The sequence below is a fragment of the Oncorhynchus mykiss genome, chromosome 11 (genome assembly GCF_013265735.2).
Source record: "Oncorhynchus mykiss isolate Arlee chromosome 11, USDA_OmykA_1.1, whole genome shotgun sequence".
NCBI classification, from domain to species: domain Eukaryota; kingdom Metazoa; phylum Chordata; class Actinopteri; order Salmoniformes; family Salmonidae; genus Oncorhynchus; species Oncorhynchus mykiss.
This window is the reverse complement of record NC_048575.1, coordinates 56,316,593-56,331,125: the sequence shown is the minus strand read 5'-3', so window position 1 is coordinate 56,331,125 and position 14,533 is coordinate 56,316,593. Positions and strand designations below refer to the sequence as shown.

Here is a 14,533-nt window from a genome sequence, read left to right as displayed (position 1 = left end):
ATGATCAAATTGTTAATCTTTTAAATTCCTGTTGATATTAATACCATGCCCGCAGCTGTTGTCATTTAGTTAATGAATGTTGCTGGAAAGAGAGAGAGAGAGTGGCAGCAGTGCTATGCTCAATAATGATCTGCTCCCATCTGCCACTCTCTCTCTCATGCTCTCTCTCTGGGTTTGAATCTACACTACTAGTCTTTCTATGCTTAGTCTGTTTTGACAGGGGTGCACATACAGTGGGGTTTCTCAGTTTAAAAAACAACTGGCCAGTGCAATGGCTGCCATCCTGTCCTCTGCCCGGTGCCCCATATTGAAGATTCCAGAGATTCAGTCTGTGTCCGTGGATAATTCAAGCCAGGAGACAATGGGATTAATTCTCAATCCCTGCGAGATTTTCCTTAACCTGCAGCTTCTCCACGACGACTGGGAAGCCTGGGGAAATGAGGCCCAATGATGCAGGGGCTGTGCATTTGCTCATTTCAATCTTCGCTGTTGTCAGGGAACAATTATAGGCTGGATTAAGAGCTTGTCCCCAGAATGTTTTGTGGATGAGTGAGTGTCCACCATGGATGAAGAATACATTAGAACTCTGTGTAGGGGTGGGGGTAGGGGGACAATCCTGCACCTTGTCGTGTGGTTAGTTCTAGCATTAGGCCAGTAAATCACTGCTAATAACTAACTGAGTGCAGTATTACTGTAGCATTAAGAATTAGGTAAAGCAGGGTAACTCTTCAAATTGCAGCTGCATTTTCATCTTCCACTGTGTTAAAGGGAAGAGTACTTTGCAAATGATTTTGGACATACCTATCTTAGTGCTCACTGTCCTCTCTGTGACATCAGCCCCAAATTTATGTTGGTTTTGTTCAAGTGCTTGTCTGTTCTCTCATCCTTTAATGCTGTCAGTCAGTTTTAGGAATCAAAAGTAAGAAGTAAGACAGTTTGTATCCATTGCATACTGTATGGACAGCTGGTAGCTAGCAATGATCAGATATACTCTTGGCACAGAGTTTCTGTATTAGTGCTGATTAGGAATAGTCTGTTTAGTGTTTCGGGGTTTTGGTCACACACAGCAATTTAGCGTTTTTCTGAGTGCAAATTCAAGGATCCCTTTGACTTCTGGTATTTCAAACGTGCCCGCAGAGCTCTGAGCGTGCCCTATCTTGCAGGCAGAGATCTACATATTTTCTTATTGCTGTCATTAGCCTGTAATCCTGCCTAGCCCCACCGCTCTACAACATGCCCTCTCTGACCCTCTCTGTTGCTTGTGGGAGACTGGCTGCATCTCAGCCAGCTACATACTGTTTCAATAATTCTCCTCTGGTAGAGAAGGGACACAAGCCAAAACCCTTTTTTTCCTCTATTGTTTTCTTTCTCTTCTCTTTGAGATAATCACACACCACTATCTGACTGTTATCAAGGGCCGGGCCAATGATAGCTCAGTTATAAAAGAGCTTTGTCTTAGATGCTTTTGTAGTGTTCTAAAAACAACTATACACTCTGAACATATGCTTTCACTTTGATTCCTAGACCACAGTTTGTCAGTTCCTAGTTGTCCATCTTTCTCTATTGCACTTGATTTTCAACAACTCTGGGTAATTCTTGGGGTAACCTACTTTCACGCTCAAATTGTGAACACACAGTAGTCGGTACCATATTCACTCCAGCCACAGCAGATAACTCAATTGGGTCTGACTTGTTCTATCTCTTGCTACTCTGCCTCCTATCCCCAAGGAGTAGAACCCTCACACACAGTGAAAACATGTTTGCAAAGGATAATCTTTCTCTCTCCTCCTCACATTCTCCTCCCCATAGTGTTATGAGGTGGGCAGTGAGGATTTATGCCCTCCTCACATTCTCCCCCCCACAGGGTTATGAGGTGGGCAGTGAGGCTTTATGCCCTCCTCACATTCTCCCCCCCACAGGGTTATGAGGTGGGCAGTGAGGCTTTATGCCCTCCTCACATTCTCCCCCCCACAGGGTTATGAGGTGAGCAGTGAGGCTTTATGCCCTCCTCACATTCTCCCCCCCACAGGGTTATGAGGTGGGCAGTGAGGCTTTATGCCCTCCTCACATTCTCCTCCCCACAGGGTTATGAGGTGGGCAGTGAGGCTTTATGCCCTCCTCCTCCCCTCTTCCTCCTGCTCTCATCTTCCTGTTCAGACATGGATTACCCTGCCACCCCTTCTCTCTTCCGCCTTCCTTCCTTCCCTCCCTTCCTCCACCCCTTCACTCCACTCCTTCACAAAGAACAGGCTGTAAATCCAGCAAACGTGCTGGTGTTGAAAGCTTGTAAAACAGAGTGGCGTGTCTCTGTGGAGAGGACTCCTACCCTAACTGCTACAGAAATAGGGCATTTTAGAAAGGAATCCCATAAAGCATATTCCTCATAAAGGGTGACTGTTTGGTTATTTGTCCTTCTCCTTGGCCTCCATTTAAAAACCTATTACTTGTTCAAGGTGCCCCATATACCGTATCGAGGCAGCAACTCGCAGTATTAGGTCTGCTTGAGGACTAATTAGCGGTACAAGAATATCAGGACATGGCATTTTCCCTCAGTTCTCTTAGCGGCAACTGGATTGACCCAGCACATCTGGGGTATGCTGTTCTAAAAGCTTTTGAATGTAGCTCTCATTAATTGATTTAATATGTCCTCCATTGAATGTCATACAGATATGTTCCCTCCCCTGATAATATGATTTATTTAGCTTGGAGCTTATAGAGCTCTGAGATTCAGACCACACTCCTCTCCTGTTATTCAAACATTCACATAACTGCTGTTTCACAACTCTGTGTTCTGTTTGAGAGCGAGGGAGAGAGGGCTAAAGAAAAGGGAGGGATTGTGTGTGGTTGTGCGCATGTGTATCAATGTCTAGCTTTTTCACCCATGGTTTGAATGGCTGTCTATGTGATCCACGTGGTTTGTCTGACTGCAGAGCAGGAAAACCTTGAGGCTAATGGACGGTGCAAAACGATGTCCAATATTGTGAAAACACCTTAAATATGTCTGACATACTTTCTCTCTCGGTGTCTGTTTCAGCTGCCTTTTGGGGAGACATTGCTCTGGATGAGGAGGACATGCGCATGTTTAAGGTGGACCGGGTTATAAACATGGTCCAGCGGACCGTCCAGACCTTCAATCAGACAACCACAGGTGAGCAAGAGCTGTGAGGCTGACCCAGTCATGGTCATTGTGACTATAGACTTCGGCCTAGTGCCATAGGCTTAAAGCTAGCATTTTCTTATAAATGTGCCTGCCATCAGTTCTAAATGTCTGACTCCATTTGTGCATGTGCTATTATATAGTGCTGACTAAAATGTGTCTCATAGGAAAACTCCACCAGTATTTGTTTCATTAGTCCATTGTTGATATAGTCTCAAAATGTTTTGCTTGTCAGCAATCAAGTTGTCAAGATATGTACCAGAACTTTCAAAATATGATGCATTTTGTATCACATGATGCTGCGTTTTGCATTATTCTGTATTTAGAAAGTTACATATCTTGACAACTTGATTGCTGACAGGAAAAACATTTAGGTACTAAATCAACAATGGACTAATGAAACAAATAAGAAATGATAGTTTTGGGGTGGAATTTTCATTTAATGACACAATACAAACAATTCCAAGAAAAAAGCTTTAATACGGTGAAATAGTTTCCACATTTTCCCGCCTCAAGGCCAATTATAAAAGGAGGCTTTTGCAACTCTCTCCCAGTGCATCTGCCAGGAAGATGTGTACTATGCATGAACCACTCAGCACCACGTGATGGCTCGGCTCCAACACTTGGTTGGCCATGACACGTGTTATAAACTAACAGCATGTTTATCACCAGCACTCTCAAAGTGTTTATGAAGGCGCTATAGAAAATGCTCAACAGGAGTTATAAAGCACGCTTCATTGTCGTTGTTATCTCTTTACCATTTAGGAACAGCTGAAAAGTGGTAGTCTCAAATGTTTAAGTTTCTCATGGTTTGTATTTGATGGTCTGTGAACTGTCAATTCACATAACAGGTCACTTTCTGACTCAACAGATATTATTAAGGCCCATTCTAGATTCCATAAAAAGGTGGTTTTTTTTTTTACCATGTTCTCACCGGAGTTGAACTTTTTGATTATATTGTACAAACTTAATCTTTGGCTGGGTTTTGTGAATGACAGGGTCTTCTGCAAATGAGACCAGTCGAAACATAGTGGTGCCAAACCGGCAAGGATCACACCGCAGGAAAAGGGCGGCAACCTCCAGGCCTGAGAGGGTGTGGCCAGAAGGTGTCATTCCCTATGTCATCAGTGGGAACTTCAGTGGTAAGTCCCACATCATCACTGATGTTTACTTGCCCTATGGTTCTCATATGAGCCCTATAATATAGTTCCCTACTAAAAGGTGGCAGCTGGTGTCTGTTCAGCATACTTGCATTCACAATACCTACATTAAAATGAATATCTTGGCAGCTATTCTACATAAAACATTTTATTAACTTGACTTGGGACGAATTTGGCAGTGGATCTCGAACTACGAGCAAGCTGTCAGCATTGGTACAGTATTTTATCCTCCTTTTTACATGCGTCTTATGTTCGTCAGCCTCACTGATCTCCCTTCTTCCCATCACATTCAGGCAGCCAGCGGGCGATATTCCGCCAGGCCATGCGTCACTGGGAGAAGCACACCTGTGTGACCTTTATGGAGAGGACAACAGAGGAGAGCTACATTGTGTTCACTTACCGGCCATGTGGGTGAGTCCACGGAGGTCTAGGCTCGCATCCCTCAGGAAGGAAATCTAACTGGTCAGCCTGCTCACACATGACACTCCTTTATCCACACAGCCATAATGATTTATCGCTTAAGTACTTTTCCTTACCTCTCCTCCATCGGCCTTTAGTGCTTGCTCATCCCCTCTGTCCGCAGTCTGTCTGCATGAATTGTGGTAATTGCAGCCCCCTGCAAGTACTGGGAAAGACGGCCATTCAGGCCCGAGGAATGCTTGCTGTGCCTCAGTCCTGATTCATCTTTCACTGAGCACATGTTTTTTTTTTAATGGCATCCAAGGGAGACCTCCTCAGCTTTATCATAACACGCCAGCTTTTATTCTGCGTGATATAGTTGGTCCTTTTCCCAGCTATGCATGTTTTTAAGTTCAAATGAGTTTACACAAAAACTTTAGCAGCGTTGATGGTTACATTCTGACTCGGTGCACACACAGTACATCAGTTACCAAGAAGAGCATATTAATGTGCGGATATGGAACATAAACTGCCCTTTTTCCACCCAGCTGTTGTTAGCCATTTTTTTCCTGGTAACTGGCCTCCAGAGTAACAGGGATGACATTATCCACGCAGGCGGCTGCGGTTAGCAGTGGGAATGCCTGAGCTCTGGGCTGGCCTGCTGCATATTCAGCAGGCTCCATCTGTCCTGTGCAAAGTTCAAGACCCATCTCAGGAGAGCCTGGCTGGGTTCATAGTAATTAGAGAGAGGCTGGTTGGCCCACAGGGGCGCGGTGTGTGCCCATGGACCGGGCTCCCACACTGAGCCTTTCATGTCAGGGAGGGAGAGAAAGAGCCCTGCAGTCTGCAGCCAGCCTTTATGGTCACACACTGTAACCCTCCATCTATAGTGAAGCACGCATCAATGAATGTCACCACTGTATTCGACCGGGGCACTACCGGGAGACCCATGAGGCGGTGCGCAATTGATCCAGCATCGTCCGGGTGGAGGAGGGTTTGGCCGGCTGGGATGTCTTTGTCCCATCGCACTCTAGCGACTCCTTGTGACCGGCCAGGCGCATGCACGCTGACTTCGGTTGCCGGCTGAGTGGTGTTTCCTCCGACACGTTGGTGTGGCTGGCTTCCGTGTTAAGTGAGCAGTGTGTCAAGAAGCAGTGTGGCTTGGTTGGGTCGTGTTTCGGAGGATGCATGGCTCTCAACCTTCGACTCTCCAGAGTCCACACGGGAAATGCATCGATGGGACAAGACTGTAACTACCAATTCGATATCACGAAATTGGGGAGAAAAAGTGGTAAAAAGTACAAAAAATTAGAGATGCCAGTTGAACCACAAACTGTTGCCGTCAGCCCCTGTGTCTCTCTACAAACAGGGATTCCTTCCCTTGGCTTATTCGTTATTTGTTCACTGCCTCTGGTTTACACTTGCATGTTTGTGGAAGTAAAGCTCTATATCCGGTGTAACACGAAGTTCACAAAGTTCTTGTTACATGATTGATCTGTAGACATAAATGTAGCACTTAGATAGTACCATGGTAAGCAAGATGGCCCCTCTTGCGCTAACACTGTCATCTTTGTGTCTTTTATGTAGCCAGTTACCACAGTCTTGGGCACTAGCTTGCTACCCTGCCTGTTGACCTGTCCCTGATCTGTGTTCTGTGTGTTGGAACCTGCAGGTGCTGTTCCTATGTGGGCCGCAGGGGTGGCGGTCCACAGGCCATCTCCATTGGAAAGAACTGTGACAAGTTTGGAATAGTGGTTCATGAGCTTGGCCATGTGATTGGTTTCTGGCACGAGCACACCCGGCCCGACAGAGACGAACATGTCAGCATCATCAGGGACAACATCCAGCCAGGTAAGACAACTGTGTATGGAACAGCCCACTCATCTAACAGGGAGAGATGTCATATGAGATCAGCTTATTTTATGGCTCGATGATGAGACCATCACATGATTCTGTGATGAACATAGTTTTCCCTTTCTAGGTGATAGCCACTCACGTTTGCCATTCAGTTTGCTGGTACAGTATTTGAGGTAGGGGTAGGTTTCAGCTTCTGTTTTCTTGCTTCTATTCACAGGACAGGAGTATAACTTCTTGAAGATGGAGCCAGGGGAGGTGGACTCTATGGGAGAAGTGTATGACTTTGACAGCATCATGCACTATGCCAGGAATACATTCTCAAGGTAGGAACTGGGCTAAGTTCCACTTCATACACAGCAGAACAGACATAGAAACCAGTTGCAAACTAGGTCAGAGAACAGATTCCCAGACTATGTAACTTTTGCTCTCTTAATGTTTCTCTCCATATCTGTTCTATGTTACTGCTGGAAGTTTGATCTCTTCATAGTTGGGGCTGTGGCGGTCAGGACATTTTGTAAGCCGGTTATTGTCATGCAAATGCACGCCTTTGGAACATCCACATTTTTTTTAAAGTCTAAATAAATCCATTTATTATACACCAGTCATTATTTATTTTAAGCAGGTCTAAAGAAACTATTTCAGAAGAACCGAATATTAGTCTGCCTATTGTATGTTATCTGGCTATGCTCCATGCCATCGGCTGTAGGCTTGTTCATTTAGCAGACAAGATATGCTTATAAGTCCTGTACCATTTTTGAAATTTTATATTATACGATTTTAGAAAGGATATTTCTACCATTCTGGAGCGTGTGCGTATATGAAGTGGCTATGTTGAGCTTAAAAGTTAGAATTTGAAAAAGGTCCTATACGCTAGATTTAGAGTTGCACTAAAAGTATGTGGACACCCCTTCAATTAATGGATTTGGCTATTACATCCGTTGCTGACAAGTGTATAAAATCGAGCACACAGTCATGCAATCTTGGTAAACAAACATTGGCAGCAGAATGGCCTGTACTGAAGAGCTCAGTGACTTTCAACGTGGTACCGCCATAGGATGCCACCTTTCCAACAAGTCAGTTCGTCAAAGTTCTGCCTTGCTAGAGCTGCCCCGGTCAACCGTAAGTGCTGTTATTGTGAAGTGGAAACGTCTAGGAGCAACAATGGCTCAGCCGCGAAGTGGTAGGCCACACAATATCACATAATGGGAATGCCGAGTGCTGAAGCGCGTAGCTGTCCTCGGTTGGAACACTCACTACCGAGTTCCAATCTGCCTCTGGAAGCAATGACATCACAATAACTGTCTGTTTCCATGGCTGAGCAGCCACACTCAAACCTAAGTTCACCATGCTCAATGCCAAGCAGTCCAACGGATTTGGTTTGGCGAGTGCCAGTAGAACACTACCTCTCCAAATGCATAGTGTCAACTGTAAAGTTTGGTGGAGGAGGACTAATGGTCTGGGGCTGTTTTTCGTGGTTCGGACTAGGCCCGTTAGTTCCATTGAAGGGAAATCTTAACGCTGCAGCATACAGTGACATTCTAGATGATTCTGTGCTTCCAACTTTGTTGCAACAGTTTGGGGAAGGCCCTTTCAGCATGACAATGCACAAAGCGAGGTCCATACAGAATGTCACGGTTCCTTCCGTAACTGTCATTAAGCACACCTGGTCCCCATTCCCATTGATAAGTAATTGTATAAGTGTGCCCTTTGTTCACCATTGTCCTGTCGATGTATTGTTACAATGACCGTAGGTCATGTGAGTATCTGTGTTGTTTTGGCTTTCCTGCCACTTGTATTGCGCAGATGATTACGGGTCTCGCCCCGTGTGGCATCACAAGTTGGGCAATAAGGCTTGGCTCACACTTGGCGTTCCAATTCATCCCAAAGGGGTTCGATGGGGTTGAGGTCAGGGCTCTACAGGCCAGTGAAGTTCTTCCATACGGATCTCGACAAACCATTTCTGTGTCACATTGGTATAAAGGGATCGGGAGACAGGCGCAGGAATGTGTAATAGAGGTTTTTATTGAGGTATTGAACAGTACCATGTGAGGTCATTTGTGTACCTCTGAAGGTACAGGTAACTGCCACAATAAAGGAAACGCGAACATAAAGTGTCTTAATAGGGTGTTGGGCCACCACGAGCCAGAACCGCTTCAATGCACGTAAGTAAGTGTTCAATTGGGTTAAACCTGGTGACTGAGACGGCCATGGCATATGGTTTACATGTTTTCATACTCATCAAACCGTTCAGTGACCACTCCTTCCCTGGGATGGGGGTATTGTCATCCTTTGCGGGCATAGCCATGGTAGACAAAATATTTGGCCAAAATAACGGCTTGCCCAGCATTTCTATACATGACCCTAAGCATGATGTGATGTTATTTGCTTAATTAACTCAGGAAGCACACCTGTGTGGAAGCACCTGCTTTCAATATACTTTGTAGCCCTCATTTACTGAAGTGTTTCCATTATTTTGATAGTTACCTGTACCCCAAGAAAGAATACTGTACCCTAACCATACCCTTTTTTTGAAAGTGTACTATTCAATTATTGATCTGCTGAAATTCTTAGCTTGGGAGACAGAATCTGAAGAGTTTTAAGTACAGGGAAGCAGGACAAATTTCAATAAACACTTGATGGACTTCATGAATGTGTCAGTGCCTTGGCTTTAAGGAAGAACAGATGCAGAATATATGACTTCTTGAGTGTCTTGACTTTCTCTCTTTCTTCCACAAGTTTATTTTGCCTTGGATCTTTTAACTCTCAACGGTCACTGCTTACATTTTAGCATGCAGTGAGATTCAGATAGGACTTTATTGCTCATCCTTGTAATGGGATTTCAGAGGAGAAAATAGTGTAATCTGGAGTAACATGTCAATAGAGTTGAAAGAGCGGAGTTATAGAGCTTTTCATTTCAATCATGGTACTGTTTCTGATTTACTAAGTTTTCCTAGACAGCGCCAACTTTTCGATATTGTATAGCCTCATGTCCACCTTACCCAGTCACTCTGTACTCTGAGTAGAGCCTGCCTACCAACCCCCATGTAATACAATGCCTATCTGTTCTTCATAATGGGGTTGAGCATATATCATATTCATTTCTTCCAGGTAGCTTTTCAGATAGCTAAGTCACTCAGTGAGGTTTGATTATGTCTACCTTTTGTTGAGCTAGCTTTTACCCACAGCCACAGGTTGTTCCAATTATCCCTCCCTTGGTTGGCTCCTGCTGCTGGAGTGTAGCAGCAGCCCAGTAAACCTCCACATCCATCCCCAGTTTCAGGTTTAGGTAGAGCAGCTAGCACCAGTGTTCCTGCTGCATCAGGCTGAGTGTCACTTTCATACATCCTGTGAAGTTCCTTGTAAAAGCTCTCCTCTCGTAGCGTGAACTGCCTCATTATGCCACATATGGCCGCTTTTGAAGAGGCTTTGATCGTCGTTAGCAACATGATCCCACATACCAAGCAGTTATAGGGTTTTATTCCTGAGGTGTCTGCTGGCTAGCTTCATGGCTCCCAGGTGTTAGTGGGATTTAGGTCAAACACTAATGATCAGATGAACATGTTTAGGTATGGGGAAATGGAGACATGCACCGTAATTTCTCCGACATTGACCTGACAAGCCAAATCTCAGAGTACAGAATCAAACTGATCCTGTTTCCAGGTGCGTTCTGACTGCAGGCTGTAGATTTTGCAATAAAATAGTTTATTTAATTTATCTATTGTGGCATTTGTAATCAAAGCGTCAAAGACGATTTGTGCAGTCTTTAATAGAAGAGTAAGGACGTAAGGAGTGTAATAAATCACATCAGAAAGATGCATTCTTTCCCAGATTTTTTTCATGGCCACATAGATAGCTTTTGTCTAATATTATCTTACTTTTTCCTCTTTATGATTTTTTTCTGTATAATGTATGTCAGGATTAAGAAAAAAATACAGCAAAAAAACTGCTGTCCACTCCATCCAAACTCTCCTAGTGCTGTTGTAGTACATGCTGCTGCCATTTGACAAAAAAAATGTCTTCTTGGCCTTGAAGTAGGCTTGAAAAGGAGAGCAGTGAATGTGTCATAATCTTAATGATACTCCACCGTGCCAGTTTGTCCGTGGGTGCTAGCTGACCTCTTTCTTCCAGATTCCCTGTCTGACGTTTCTGGAAATCTCTCCAGATGCTGTCCTGTCAGCCCCAGACCGAGACGGTGGTGTTATAGTGGCTGTTTGAGGTTTGGACCAGCCCACCCTCTGACTACTGCATGCTATTTTGGGTTGTGTCCACCCATTCTCTTTTTTAGGCTGCAGTTCAGCACTGTTTCCATTGGATCAAAGCATGGCCAAACAAGTCCACTTGGGACTGGGTTGGAGATTGACGTGTCATTGTAATTATATACTGAACAATAAATATAAAAGCAACATGTAAAGTGTTGGTCCCACGTTTTCATGAGCTGAAATAAAATATCACGCACAACAAGATAATTTCTCTCAAATTCTGTGTACACATTTGTACATCCCTGTTAGTGAGCATTTCTCCTTTGCCAAGATAATCCATCCACCTGACATGTGGCATATCATGAAGATGTTTAAACAGAATAATCACTACACAGGTGCACCTTGTGCTGGGGACAATAAAAGTCCACTCTAAAATGTGAAGTTTTGTCACACAACACAATTCCACAGATGTCTCAAGTTTTGAGGGAGTGTGCAAATGGCATGTTGACTGCAGGAATGTCCACCAGAGCTGTTGCCAGAGAATTTTATGTTTATTTCTTTACCATAAGGCGCATCTATCATTGTTTTAGAGAATATGGAAGTACGTCCAACTGGCCTCACAACTGCAGACCACATGTAACCACGCCAGCCCAGCCCAGGACCTCCACATCCGGCTTCTTCACCTGCGGGATTGTCTAAGAGCAGCCTTAGACAGCTGATGAAACCAAAGAATTTCTGCACACACTGTCAGAAATCATCTCAGGGAAGCTCATCTGTGTGCTCGCTGTCCTCACCAGGGACTTAAACATGACTGCAGTTTGGCGTCGTAACCGACTTCAGTGAGCAAATGCTCACATTCGATGGCCACTGGCACGATGGAGAAGTGTGCTCTTCACGGATGACTCCCGGTTTCAATTGTACCAGGCAGATGACGGCGTCATGTGGGCGAGAGGTTTGCTAACTCCACTGTTGTGAACAGAGTGCCCCGAGGTGGTGGGGTTATGGTATGAGCAGGCATTGTAATAGGTGCGTGTTGGTGGCAGGGAAGTCAGGCGCAGGAAAACGAACTTGGTATAAACGGAGTTGTTTAATAAGTGCTCATAAAAGTCCAAAAACCAAATATACAGAAAATAATGTAAGTGGGTTAAATACAATAAAACAATCTCCAACAAGGACATGAGGGGAAACAGAGGGTTAAATACACAACATGTAATTGATGGGATTGGAACCAGGTGTGAAGGAAGACAGACAAAACCAATGTAAACTGAAAAATGGATCCGTGATGGCTAGAAAGTTGGTGACGTCGACCGCCGAACACCGCCCAAACAAGGAGAGGGACCGACTTCAGCGGAAGTCGTGACAGGCATAAGCTACGGGCAACGAACGCAATTGCATTTGCTCAAGTTTCCGCTTGATAATGCACAGCCCCATGTTGCAAGGATCTGTACACAATTCCTAGAAGCTGAAAATGTCCCAGTTCTTCCATGGCCTGCATACTCACCAGACATGTCACCCATTTGAGCATGTTTGGGATGCTCTGGATCGACGTGTATGAGAGCGTGTTCCAGTTCCCGCCAATATCCAGCAACTTCACACAGCCATTGAAGAGTGGAACAACATTCCAAAGGCCACAATCAACAGCCTGATCAACTCTATGCAAAGGAGATGTCACACTGCATCACGTGGTCACACCAGACACTGACTGGTTTTCTGATCCACTCCCTTACCTGTTTTTTAAGGTATCTGTGACCAACAGATGAATATCTGTATTCCCAGTCATGTGAAATCCATAGAATAGGGCCTGATGAATTTCTTTCAATTGACACATTTTCTTATATGAACTGTAATTCAGAAAAAACTTTGAAATTGTTGCATGTTGCATTTTTATATTTTTGTTCAGTGTAGGTTTTATAGTTTGAGATGGATGAAGAAGTGATTGATAGAAAGGATATGGGAGTGTATGTTATTAAAAGTTTGGGGTCACTTAAAAATGTCCTTGTTTTTGAATGAAAAGCATTTTTTTTTTTCATTTTTAAAATAACATCAAATTGATCAGAAATACAGTGTAGACATTGTTAATGTTGTAAATGACTATTGTAGCTGAAAACGGCATAATTTTTAAAATGGAATATCTACATAGTTGTACAGAGGCCCATTATCGGCAACCATCACTCCTGTGTTCCAAGGTATCTGTGACCAACAGATGCATATCTGTATTCCTAGTCATGTGAAATCCATAGATTAGGGCCTGATGAATTTATTTAAATGGACTGATTTTCTTGTATGAACTGTAACTCAGTAAAATCTTTGAATTTGTTGCATTTTGTTCAGTGTATAATGCATACAAACCCAGCATAAAGGTTTCATATAATCTTTGTCAGGCAGTGGGCAGTCTATAGGGGATTGCGTGACAATGGGGGAGTATCCTGGCACTGAGTTTAACATACCAGTTACATGAGGTTCCCTCCCACAGCCGAGTGTGTGCGTGTGTGATTTGAATTTTGGTACCGTCTGTGCAATTCGACCCAAATTTTCCCAAACAATATGTGAAACTGTTTAGCGGTACAGACAGCGGTACCAGTGATTGTTATTCAAATTTAATGCCCCTTTCCCAATTGCAGGAAGAGATTTGATAGGCCCCAGCTCCCCAATGTGACTGTAACGTGAGTCTGGGCACACGCAAAGCGAGTGAAAGCTGGAGGAGAGGGAGGCCAGACCAGACCAGACCGTAATCATTACTACACAGCTCTCTGATATGAGAACCAGCTGTTGGCTGTCCTTTTGTTCTTATTTTTCTGCCCTCTTTTTCACTGAGCCTGGACCTATCCTCCATGCCTCCTATTGCAGCCTTGCTGTCTGGACCTCGTCCCAAATAAGCTGCCATGCGCTCGTGGCAACCAAATTTTGGGAAGCCGGGAGGCTGAGATTGGATACAAACACTGCCAAGCCACTGCACAGAATGGGCTGTCTGGCCCTTTATTTTCTAACTGTACAGACAGAATGAAGTAGGTTTATGATTGTTGATGCTCCCTGCTTTGTTGTCATTTCACCACTCTGAGCATTCCTATTTTCCCTGAATATAGCCGTATACCATTATTTTACTGTTTAGAGATACATTTTTTCATTGTGGATTGTATCGAGAGTGTGGTCAGTGTGTTTTTCAGAGATCCTTATTAGGAGACAAGGTGCTCCTGTTAGCTTTTCTCAAGTCACTGAGGTTTGTGATCCAGTTTACACTTCCCCTGCATGTTGATTGGCTGATGTACCTGTCCCAATGGTCTCCCTTTGTTTCCCCATTATTAGCCTGTGTGTTTGCACAGCGTTTTTACTGTAAATCACCGTGGGAAACCAGGGCCTTTGCTGAGATTGTTGTTAGGAAGATTTCATGGGCAGCCCTCATGTTTTGAAGTGTCCTCCTGGGGACAAGTAAGGCAGCTCCCCATGCTTTTTGTCTGGGGCATGTTACCCGACCCTGGGCTTTATCCGCCCCCCCTACGCTGGGGACATTTTTAAGGCCTGGTGCATGGAGCAGAGCCAACTCAAATAAAGACCTTCCAGTGTGCCCTTTGTCTACTCTGACACCGGCTGCAGTGGCGTTGTTCACCGGCAGGCAGGCAGACAGACAGGCAGGCAGTGCTTCAACTGTTAGCTCAGGCTGTTCTGTTTGCACATGCCTGGCATTGATGGGCACGTCACCATGGGAACGGCCAGGGAGAAGGCCTTTGCTCGCCATTGCAGAGAGAGAAAAGGAGATGATAAAC

At 44.5% G+C, this 14,533-nt stretch overlaps 1 protein-coding gene across 1 annotated transcript in view; it reads left to right on the top strand.

The window, feature by feature from the left end:
• Nucleotides 1-14,533, top strand: part of bmp1a (bone morphogenetic protein 1a) — a 50,359-nt gene that overhangs the window by 7,794 nt on the left and 28,032 nt on the right. The window contains exons 2-6 of the mRNA XM_021621495.2: nt 3,035-3,148; nt 4,156-4,299; nt 4,611-4,728; nt 6,389-6,567; nt 6,791-6,896. Of these exons, the coding sequence (XP_021477170.2) occupies nt 3,035-3,148; nt 4,156-4,299; nt 4,611-4,728; nt 6,389-6,567; nt 6,791-6,896 (661 nt within the window). The remainder of the gene's footprint in view (nt 1-3,034; nt 3,149-4,155; nt 4,300-4,610; nt 4,729-6,388; nt 6,568-6,790; nt 6,897-14,533) is intronic.